This window comes from Megalops cyprinoides, chromosome 11, assembly GCF_013368585.1.
Source record: "Megalops cyprinoides isolate fMegCyp1 chromosome 11, fMegCyp1.pri, whole genome shotgun sequence".
In the NCBI taxonomy this organism is placed as follows: domain Eukaryota; kingdom Metazoa; phylum Chordata; class Actinopteri; order Elopiformes; family Megalopidae; genus Megalops; species Megalops cyprinoides.
In genome coordinates this window covers 31916386-31928195 of record NC_050593.1, presented here as the reverse complement: position 1 = coordinate 31928195, position 11810 = coordinate 31916386, and the positions used below count along the sequence as shown (strand labels likewise).

General features: G+C 48.2%; 1 protein-coding gene across 5 annotated transcripts in view; it reads right to left on the bottom strand.

Moving 5' to 3' along the window:
- Positions 1-334: 334 nt before the first annotated feature.
- Positions 335-11810, bottom strand: part of LOC118785476 (protein FAM126B-like) — a 50288-nt gene continuing 38812 nt past the window's right edge. For 4 of the 5 annotated variants that reach the window (XM_036540148.1, XM_036540151.1, XM_036540149.1 and 1 more), the window contains 3 exons: positions 11101-11257; positions 9905-10039; positions 335-4349 (listed from right to left, as the gene is read on the bottom strand). In XM_036540148.1, coding sequence (XP_036396041.1) covers positions 3688-4349; positions 9905-10039; positions 11101-11257 — 954 coding nt within the window. In that variant the 3' untranslated portion in view covers positions 335-3687. The remainder of the gene's footprint in view (positions 4350-9904; positions 10040-11100; positions 11258-11810) is intronic. The other variant, XM_036540152.1, reaches the window with a different exon arrangement.

Below are 11810 nucleotides of genomic sequence, written 5' to 3'. Positions count from 1 at the left end.
TCTAACACACCTGTTCTTTTTATACACGGGAACAAACGATGAACAGGCCGACACAGAGAACAGGCCACCGAGTCTGCCAAGTCCAGGCAAACCGATTATGACGCACAATGCATCTTTTCAGCATTTTCTCCAGAAAGAGGCCTGACTCCAACACATCAGAATCCAACAGGAAATGGCCCGGTTCAGCATGAGTACAGCCCTGAGCTCGATCATTCCGAACAAACGATCCTGGAGCGGCCTTCATCAGAGGATGCAAAAAGCCAGCTGCCCCCCTTTCCTGCTTACCATATCAGCAGCAGGTGAACTTGTTACTGATGACGAGTGCCATCTCTTTCACAACAGCACCTGTTCCACACCGTCCAGGTATACAGGACCCCAGACTATACTGGTCTTCATTATAGGACTCCGCGACCTGTGTCAACTGAAAATGTAATGCTTTCTACCCCGGTTCAGTGTTTACAGCTTTCCTGTGGATACTCCACAGTGCCAACATCTGTCGATGCGTTACTGACATTTGCACTCCCTTTCCATTCTGACTCAACACGGTATTTAATTTTGAAAACACATGTACACACATGCTCTTGCGTGCACATGCACAACGAAGCCGGAAGCATAACCAGAATGCGTGTGAAGTCAGACACTCTGAAGGGAGTGGTGTTGGACAGATGCAGGCGCTGTTAATGCCGACCACAGAGCTCCCCTGCTGATGGAGGAATGCCCAATGAGTATGAGTGGGAGCCGTGAGTCACAGAGCTTCGGAGTCAGCAGGTGAGGCCTACCTGGTTCATTCCGTCTAACACAGACGAATAAAAAGGACTCATACTTTCCCTACAACCACATGGCCAAATAACCCCATTTCCCATTTCATATTTTTCATAGTGTAAATCCGCTTGATACCATATCGCTTACAGTCGCCTGAAACTGTTCATTAACAACGCCCGTAGCATTGCGTAAGAGGTGTTTACACAGCTAATTACGCTGAATGGATGCTATAGCTATATTTGGACCCAGTGTGCCTATGTGGCACTGAGCAAAGCAAATATGAACCAGAAAAAGAAAATGCCAACTCATCCCTCACAGAAGAGCTTCAGCTTCACTCCAGAGAACAAGGGCACATTTGGCAGAAGTACTCACAGGACACACCTCACACTTGTCTACCTACTGGGTTCAGTGCTGAGCAGTTCCAAAAGGGGGCAGCACAGAGCAAAATAACAACAGGATGACAGCACAAATATATATAAAAAAAAAAGCAAGCTTCATTAGCTCTCTGTACAAACGCAGTGCATCTACACTGACAGAGGCAACAACAGAGAGAGGTGCGTTATCCTCCATGCAAACGCGAAATTGCACTTTCAAACACAGCAAAGCGTAGGAGTGACTGTGCAAAGCCAGTTTTGGTGACTGAGGCGGACCTACTACTGTACCTCCGCGAAAAGTGACGTGACTGTCTCAAATCAATGAGACCAGCTTCTCTTGTTTTTCCTGCATGCCGTGGTCAGCCAGTAAAAAAAAAAAAAAAAAGAATTGGGAAGAAAAAACAAAACAAAACAAAGAATCTTTCAAGGATTCTCAGTCATAACAAGGCTCTGGGCCACGAGAAACAGCATCCCACAGCAGAACAGCACAGAAGTGAACAGTGTTCCAACATAACCAGCCCAATTATCTGATGAGCACAGACTAAGCTTGTGCTACTTCACACTTCCTGTCATACAAGCTGAGTTTTTTTTTCTCCCCCAGAAACAAGCTATTGACTTCTTCAGCTACAACTACACAGCATGAGCGTTTCAGAAGTGCTGCCTAGCAGATCAGAACTCTTGTGTGGCTATCTGAAAGCCCAGCCTTTTCTCTCTCGTATGGAGTCATGAGAAACTATGTGGGGTTAACAGGATGAAGCACACCTCCCCGCAGTAAGCACTAAAATTCCTGTGTTTGACTGTCGGGCGAATAAAGAATGAGGTAGAATGAATGTTGGTGGACTTCAGTGTAGAGAGCACTGGCCACTTGCCTTTCAGACAGACCCCGTTTCAGTGGCAGCCAATGACAAGACAGTCAGGCTTCATGAGCTCCGGAGTGGATGTAGCCATTGCGTTTTACCAGCAATGCTCTGATTTGAGGAGCTTATCTGCAGAAAGTCTTCTGATTGGTTCACATGCGTCAGTGATGCATACCGTAGCTCCACACATTCCGGGATTCTTGAAGCCCAAAGCTGCCACCACGAGTTAACAGCCACCAAGCTTATTAACAGATACTCAGTCAGCAACAGACAACGAAACTGGATCATAAATCTGTCGACAGCCACAGTATTATGCACAAGAGAGGACTTTTGATTATAGGCCAGCATTTTACGGCTTTATCACCTGCATTGGAATATACATCATTGTTTCAATTTTCAAGGAAAAAAAAAAAAAAAAATCATATTTTGGCTCCTGACCATCTCACATGATTGTATTGACAGGCAAAACTCTTAGTCTTGCCCCCTCTTCCAATTTTCATGGTCTTCACTAGTAGGGTATCGAGACTTTACCATGGTTTCCACTCTCTGTGATTTTTATCTTTTTTCCTGTTATGGAGTCCTCCCATCTTCAGTCTTCACAGCTGCACACAGTAAAGTATTCGGAATCTTCAGCATGCTTGGCCACTGTTTCAGAGATCAAATCGTCAGTCCAGCAGAGCTGGTAGATTTTAAATCTTCAAGCAGGCAAAAGTTCCAGTTCAGGAATTTCTCTCTTGGTTTTGTTTTCGGATTTCAGTCACAACTTTAATTTAATAAAAAGAATCTCAAATAAGTAAAATTCATGTTCCAAAACTATAAATTACGAAAAATAAATCCAAGTTTACAATGAAAAAGAAGTAAACACCAGTGTCTCTTTGACTGAGATTCGATTAAAATCATTGTAACAATTCAAGGACAACAGCAGTGTCTTTGGGATGTCATTCTTTAAGTAGACAGATTGCTAGAGGATACCCATATAAATATTTACTTAAAATAAAAGCAATAATCAGAATCTTGATTGCACATCACCCAAGGATAAACAAGAATGCATGACAAACTACAATGATCCAACTCTTTCCCCCACAAACGATGGTAGTCTTATTGCTGATTCAATACAAAACATAGACTATTTGAATCTCAAGATTAATTACATCAGACCCACAACAATAATTTTTCTCACAACGGATAAACATAACTCGTTTTTCTTACACCCCACCTTATTTGTTGCGATTTTGTTTCATGATTCTTGTGGGTTTCTCTGTCCCCCCTGAAAAAAGAGGACATGGAATGCTGTTTGCTGGGAGGGACCAGCGTCCTGTGGTCTGGCCAGTGAGAGTCTTGTGGCAGACTCTTGTCCTGCAGTAACTCACACCGTCGAACACAAATGCCAATCACAACCGCCTTTTTACAGTCCTGTACTCACTAATTTACTGTATAGAAGTCCGCTCTTCCCATCTGTCTCTGGCCTGGTAATGCACGATTGTCTCGATGGTACTGACCTCCTTTGTCTGTGAGAGAAGGTGGTTTGTACTACCCTCAAGCCACATGACCAAGGTACTGGAGGGGGTGGAGCCTCCTCCAGCTCCACATTCTGCAGGGCGACACCTGAAGGAGGGGAGGAGCAGGGCGGAGACCGGGGAGGCGGAGACCATGGGGGGGCGTGTCTGAGGAGAGCCACCCCGGCCCCCTCCCCGCTACACCTGCGATATGATCTGCATGTTGAAGCTGGGCGAGCGGGACTGCTTGGTGAGGGGCGTCCCGGGCGAGAGCAGGTCCCGGGCGTCATCAGGCCGGGCGAGACGCTCCTCCTGCAGGCTGATGGTGGAGAAGCGATGTGCGCCGCCCACGCTGAGGCTGCCCGGGGCGGGGACATCCTGTGACCCCGCCCCCGCTCCGGCCCCGCCACCGTTCAGGCTCACGTTCATGCAGTCGAAGGACTTGCTGGAGGAGGTGCTGGAAGTTCTGACGAGCGTCTGGCCGGCGGGGAAGCTGAGCCGCTTCTTCATGGGGCTCAGCTCGATGGCGTCCAGCGTGATGGTGGGGGGCGGGGACTGCTGCCGCTGGTGGTGTCTGCGGAGCGCCGCCTGGGGGTCGGCCAACAGGTCCCTGTGCTTCCCCGCCATCGCCGCCTCCCTCTCCCTCTCCCGCTCCCTCTCTCTCTCCCTCTCCCTCTCCCGGTCCCGCGAGAACCGGCCCACCACGCCCTTCTTCACGCCGCTGCCCTTATGGCCGGCTCCGCCCACCACACCCAGCTTGGTTCCGCTGGGCTGGCTGCTGTTGGAGGCTCCGGAGGAGAAGCCCTCGTCCGGGTCGTTCAGGTTGAAGGACTCGTCACCTACGCTCATACCGTCAGCATCTGCAGAGAGAGAGCGAGGGAAAGACAGAGAGAGAGAGAGAGAGAGACAGAGGGAGGGAAACACAGTAAGTCACAGACACAGGGATGGAGAGAAAGAGAGTGAGACAGGCAGAGACAGAGAGCGACAGGGAGAAACTGGTGAGAAAGGTAAATGATCAAACGCAAACGTCTTTGTCTAGGGAAGGTCAGGGCAAACGAAAAAAGGTTAGCAGGAACAAAATTAATGGCTAACCTTGAAACAGGAAGTTCAGGAGTGGTTAGATATCAGGTAACAGATAACATATCAGCAAGCCCCGAACCTGAAAGCTATTTACTTCCTGATGAGCAGACACGGTGTATCTCTCAGTGCAGATTACAATTCATTTCTACTGTCCTCACCCATATTGTTACACTACTACTAATGCTTTAGCTAAAGCTCTCATTTTCACTGGACAACAAAGTTGTAATTAAATATACAGCACCCTGGCAATAAGCAAAAGTTTTAATTTAAGAAGTATGCTGCATGTTCTCGTGTTCAGGTACGATTTCCCCTTCAGTACTTCAGTACTGATTTGCAAACAAATCACAAAAAGTGGTTAAAGACAAATCAGCTCAGTGTGACAGTTTGGAAAATCTCTCTTCGTTAATACCTACAACTGAAATCATTCAGGCTCCGCCAGGTCACTCATTCTAATTATCTTCACTAATCCACATTCTGGACAAATCTCTCTCTAATCAAGCTTATTAATTAAATTAGTAGAAAGAAAATTAATTGTCATCCGTGCTGAGAAACACACAAAAAAAAGTTTCCTCATGCCAGTCTGATCAAAATTATACTAGGAAAATACTAATTAAAAAAAAAAAAAACTCTAACACACCCTACGCCTATGATTACTTCTACAGGAGACACTGTAGTGACCGTGCAGTATGCTGTGCAGTCCTGACCATGAAGCCTTTGGCCATGGATTCGACCCCAGCTCAGTCAGAATGGAATGAAGGAGCTGAACACTAAGGGAGCATTCTATCAGTGGTCTGGAAGCCCAACAGTGAGCGACTGGGGCCCTTACAGATATCAACCCTCTTCTCTGCTGGTCAAAGGTCTGTTTTATTTCTCATGACACACGACACACCTCCACCATCCGCTACACCCTGGCATTCTGTTTCCTGCACAGGGTTAATCTTGATTTAGATCGGGCCACTGTGTCTTTCCTGTATTCAGTGTAGCAGTGTAGTTTAGTGGTAAGGAGCAGGACTCGTAACCAAAAGGCTGATGGTGGAATTCTCCCCGGGGCACTGCTGCTGTACCTTTGGGCAAGGTAGTTAACCAGGAATGGCCTCAGTAAATATCCAGGTGTATAAATGGGTAGAAATGTAAGTCAGTCTGGATAAGAGCGTTTGCTAAATGAGAATAATGTAAGTCAATGTTTCCACTCCATAGCATAATGGAGACTTTACACAGAAACACGTTACCCCCTTTATAGTGTCCAAATGGGAGTTCTGTCAGTTCCAGGAGTGGTAATGATCTCTACAGTCATAAGACCTTGTGCAACAGTTGCTGTTCGGGTAACAAATGCCATTTCACTAAATGACAATTGATGTGATACAGAGAAATGGGTATGAGGGCACAGGCAATCAAAGCATGCTTAGTGACCCTCAGTAAACAGATGCTTACTTACTCCAGTAAATGTCTAACTGACAGACCTCTGTGAGTACATGCTTACTTACTCCGGTAAATGTCTAGCTGATGGATTTCTGTGAGTGCTGGCTCACTAACTCCAGCAGGTTTGATTGCTTAGTAATGCCTTGGCTCTGCTCTTTGATCTCAATATTGAATCCCTCTAGTGCAACTGCCACCCTATCCTTGAGAACTTGCCATGGAACTTCTGTCTAACTGAGTGCATGATCCTGGAAAAACCACTGAGATAAATCCTCTGCATCTGTAAAGAGAACTGATCTGAATAACAAAGCATTGTCATAACCAGTGTCCTTCCTCTCACCACCCTGACCTCCTCCAGTTTGTTGAATGGTAAATAATGGTAAACCAAAGAAAACAACATTAACATTTTCCCAATGGTATCATGGAGACACCTACAATATAAAGAGAGAAACCATGGGCTTGTCAGAATACACATGCACAGACCTACAAACACATATAAACATATATACATACATTCATATTCACAGAACACAAACTCATGAAAACAGGCAACTGTTTGAAACACTCCGTTTTAGTACACTGAAAGGGAGAAGAACCACAGAACAGGTTACAGGAAAAACACGCGCAATGCTCTGCATGTCCAAAAAAAAAAAACGATGAATGGAGAGAGTCTGGCTCATTCGGCTCCATCATGCAGCAGCGAGCAAGCAAAACCGGGTCGCCGGACTGCGGCCGCTCACCGGCTGAGATGAGGACCGCAGGAAGGAGGGAGAGAAGAGGAAGAAAAGGACAGCATGAGAGGAAAGAGAGGAAGGCATGCACGTAACAGGAAAACACCAAGACACATGCGCTCCTGCTCGACCCCGCCAGTCTGCTCACTCTAAGTGATGGGTGTGGCCTGGCCCTGATACCAGGGAGAGAAGGGTTACTAAAAAAAAAAAAAGAGGAGGAGGGGGAAACTGCTGCGGAGGCTCTCATTGGGGGATCCCGGGTCACATGACACAGCTGACGAGTAGGGTAACTTTTGTAAAGTTCTTGCTTTGGCACTTGATATACAAAATGGCACTTGAGGAAAAAAAAGTCGACTCAAAGTCATATATTTAACACAGGAGCAAGGAAAGCAACTAAACGGAGCAAAGGCAGAAGCTGCTAAAGTTTGCATCTAACAGCCAGCCCACTCAATTACGAGGACAGTGCTACTCTACTATCTAAAGTTACTGGCCTCTTCTACTCAAATATCTAATAGGGTAATATTTATACGCCGATATTCAGGAGACAGAGACTCAGGGACTTACAGACAACGGTGGGCCTAACTTTTACCGAAATATCCTAGTTCCTTCAACTTTGGAAATGGCCAATTTCTGTGTTTCAGCTCACTGACCTGTTGCAACCCCCCTACGAGTCGAGCGCCTGGACTACTTCTGTATTTCTCAGGGCATGCGCCTGACATGAGTTACTTCCTGTATGGAAACAGGGACTACATGTTCTCTCTTCTCCACACCCTGTAATGTGAAAGCTACGGACTCAAACTCAGGCAGCCATGACTAGACACACAGGTGAGAGGCATATACTCCTTGCTCGGGCAGCAACTGAGCACTAATTAAGAAGAACCTGCTTCAGCAGATTAATAAGAACTGACTGTACCCAACTATACCGCTGATATTTCAATTCCAGGGCCAAAATGTGAATTCCCTGGACTATCTGTCAAAACATCCTAATTTGCTGGATATGAAGACGCAGGGAAAAAAAAAAATCTTTTTTCGTTACAGCAAGCAAAACCTGCCTTGGGCAACAGAGAGAGAACAATAGATTTTCTTGATTTATCGCAGGCACAAACAGTGCGAGAAACTCAGCGGTGAGACCCTCGGCTCAACTGCAGCCTGTCACCAGAATGTACAACTGGTGCCACCAGCTGCACTGCAGGTAACTTTCTGACATACCTCCCAACTTTCATTTGGAGCTGTAGGAGCGGCGGTCACACAAAATCAACTGTGCACTCATCTTCAAAGAGCATTTTAAATGCATTATTTTTCAAATGGCTTTGCATTCTTCTTTGATATTTGCATGTAAAAATAGCAAAGACAACATGCCTCAGGCGGAATATAACCTACAGCCCGCAAAACACACCTGCTCCCGAGGCCTGTACTATTACAATGCTTACGATCCCTGTGAGCACTATTGTTTGCACATCCATACAACAGCTTTCGGTCTATGTATATAACATTTACAGCAATTTTTCAGCTTAATACTTAATACTTAGTCATTATTATCAATGTGCCACTTGCTATTTTGAACCTACTTCCTTAAGGCATGCATTATTTGCATCTTGCCACAGAGGCTCTGTAAAGTCTCTCAAGACAAGAGCGGATGCTAAATAAACACATTTCTAATTATATAACTAATTATTATTTTCCATGGTCCTTGTGAGGCGCACGGAAGGAAGTGGGAATGAACCGACCGAGATTAACGCCAGAGTCTGGGCGTCCGGGAGGACGCCGGAATCCGCGGGCTGTTTGGGGACCGAGCCAATCTGTCACGGCCGAGCAGGGGAACGAGCCGGCGCCCGCAGGTCACTCCCGGGACGCCACCAGGGACGAAACACGGGCACACCGAGAGAGACAACGAAGCCGTGCCTTCAGAGCCACCGCATCACGCAGCGTTCCTGTCCTTTGCAGCTGTTCTGGGGGCTTCTGCCGTTATTCCCGGATGCACTGGTGCGCGCACGCTTAGAAACGGCCAGGAGAGGGAGCTGTGGAGCAGCTCATCCACACTCGCCGAGCCTGCTCCTTCATGCAGGAATAACCGGCACGCGCATCCAGGCTCAGCTGCGGACGGGGACGACGCAGATGAACAGCGTCTGTGTGCAGCAGAGAGTGCAGGAGGAGGGCACAGGGGATTTGGGTGCAGACTTGCTTTACCGTCTGGAGTCTGAATCTATTTTGGGTTCCACCTCTGGGGGAACTGGGGTATGTACTGCACGTATGTGTGCATGTGCACACACGCGCGGACGCAGGTCCCAGCGGGCAGTGCACGGATGGTCACGTCTGCTCTGTGTCTGCAAGCCTGACAGTGCACCGCTCACTAGCGCCACTAGGGGGCAATGATGAAACAGAACAGCTCATATTACTCTGTGTATTCTGCACACGGCAGGAAGAGGAAAGGAACAGGCTGCTGTCTGTTGGTCCTCCCGTTCTACACACTCACCTTCCCCTCTCACGGGCACAGGGTTCAGTGGAGGGACAGAGCACGGTCACACAGAAACCATGACCATCTGTCCACCTACTACATCACCTCTGGTTAACCAACAATCCTTGGATAAAAATATGGACCGGTGTTTATCAAAAAGAAAAAACAGATGATCAGATCTGTCCATCTTATATAAAGAGAATATCTATCAGCAAAATTTCCAACATTACGTCCAGCAGTTTCGAGCCCAGAAGAATGTTCCGAGTGAGAAGGTAAAAACAGAGGAAATGCAAGTAAAACAGCTTGAAGAATCGTGAAAGGCCGCTCCGTTCTGGCCTGGTTTCCCGATGTGTGTTCTAGGCAGAGTGAGCATGCTCAGTGAGCGGCATGGGCGGAGCTTTCAGCAGATGACACAGGCATGCGCTCGGACCAGATGGGCGTTATAATGGAGAAATGCAGGACCATGCAGGCGCCCCTCCCCCCCCCCCCCCCCCCTCGCCACCCAAAAGCCCAGGATCCAACACCGTGACACCACCTGCCCAATGCTATGGCCACAGGGAGCCAGGGATGGTTGCGGGAATGGAGGGGGGAAATGGGGGGGGGGGGGTTGCACTGTACTTTTTCGTAAGGGACTAGACGGGTTAGTACACTCTGGTGGAGCGAGGCGAGGGGGCACCTCCTCCTCCACCTCCTCCTCCCGCCCTCCCTGTTCTCTGCCTCCTCTCCTGCCTACCCTCGGGCGCGGCCAGGGTCATGCCGCACCGGCCCCTCCCTCTTCGCTCGGTGCTGGGCGGCGGGTCCCGCGGGGCGTGGCGGCTGGGGGTGACGCTGACGCTCAACTCTGCTTCGTTTGAGTAGTCAAAACAATCTGGGATTCAATACAAGACGTGCCGCTTAGTGCCTGAGAATGCCAGTCATTTCTATGTACACACAGATCCCCCTTTTTAGCATGTGTGAAAGGACTGTGTCTACAGCAGTCATGCATCTATATCTTCAGCCGCTCCGGCTTCACCCTAACACAGGAAGAGAAGGGTTAATCGCTCACAATCAACACAGACACAGAGAGAGACAGATACAGACAAAGAGAAGAAAATTAAGGTGAAAATGAGAAAACTGGCCCAAACAATACTGTCAGTTATGAAAACTGAATTATGTACATGAAAAAAGGAGAGAGAAAATTATGAGCAAATAAAAGAGATCAAACAGTGCTGTTGGAGATAGGAGACACAGACCAAACCCTGCTTTCATTGAATACGGTGGATGAGCAAATTCAATACTTTGCTATTTAATAAAAAGTTGAGATAAATCGTTGAAAGCAGGTGGTTTTTCAAATAAAAAGTGTGCATGGCTAAACTGTATGCTAATCACAATGTCCTCATTTAGAAAAACCGTGGTAGATGATGGTGTTGGAGACCGTGATATTGGTGTAGCTGTATAAAATGGGGAAGCACTGGTCCCCTCCTCCACCTCTCTGTCACCCCTGTGCCTCGGTCTATTCCACTATTCCATTCCATTCTACTGAGGACAGCTGTGGGATGGATGATGCTGTACATCACAGCCTGCCTGACCTTCAACGTTCAGTTAGCCTGACATCAGCAAGACACCACTCTCGGAACTGTGCTTCATCAACCCTGAGCTTTCTCACACGACGAAATGTGTAGCCGTTCAGATTTAAGGTCAAGATCCTGCCGCCCGACAGTTCACAATAAGTACCCGATAAAATATGCACCCGCCACAGAGCAAATGAAGCTTTAAAGCTCTTGCTCCACCCAGGGAATAAATGCAGCCATGCTCTATTACATGGCTGAGTGGGCGTGGGGGCAGGACCAGGGGCGGGGCCAGAGGTGGGGTCAGGGCATGACCGGGTGGGGCAGGGTGGGGCTGGGGGTGGGACCAGGACGGGGCCAGGGGGGCCAGGGCGGCTCTTACCCTCTCTCTTCCAGCGGTGCCGGCGGATAGAGGCGGCGGTGATGGCGGAGCGGGAGATTCGGCTCACAGTGGGCGTCACCTCCACCTGCAGGATCTTGCGCCCGCGGGGCCCGTCGGGGGCGCTAGTGGGCAGGGAGCTCTTCATAGCATTCGCCACCTGAGAGAGACACAACCAGGGGTCAGAGCTCACGGGACAGAGCTCCGGCCAGAGGATGACAGAACACCACCACGGACTAATGAACGCTCCCAGAGACACAGGATTCCACCACAGAGGGTACTGTGAGGTTTGTGAGACTGGAGCGCTCCCTACGTCACATGCATTTTCCAGCTCATGCGCAACACTGGGTCATTTGACCAGGGCTTTATGACCTGACCTGGAGAATCCCTAGATAAAGCAATGAGACTCAAGGGGAAGTTGCGGTCACTCTTTACTTGGCAGCTGATGGTCACTCTTTGCAGCTGATGTTACTTTATGTCAGCTTAACCACTCTTGTGTTCCTCTGCATAAAGCATAAAGTGTTAAGCAGCAGGGCTCGTAACCGAAAGGTCGCTGGTCCGATTCCCTGCTGGGGCACTGCTGCTGTACCCTTGGGCAAGGTACTTAACCTACAATTGCCTCAGTAAATATCCGGCTATATAAATGGATAATATGTAAAACTTGTAACCTATGTAAGTCACTCTGGATAAGAGTGTCTGCTAAATGCCAATAA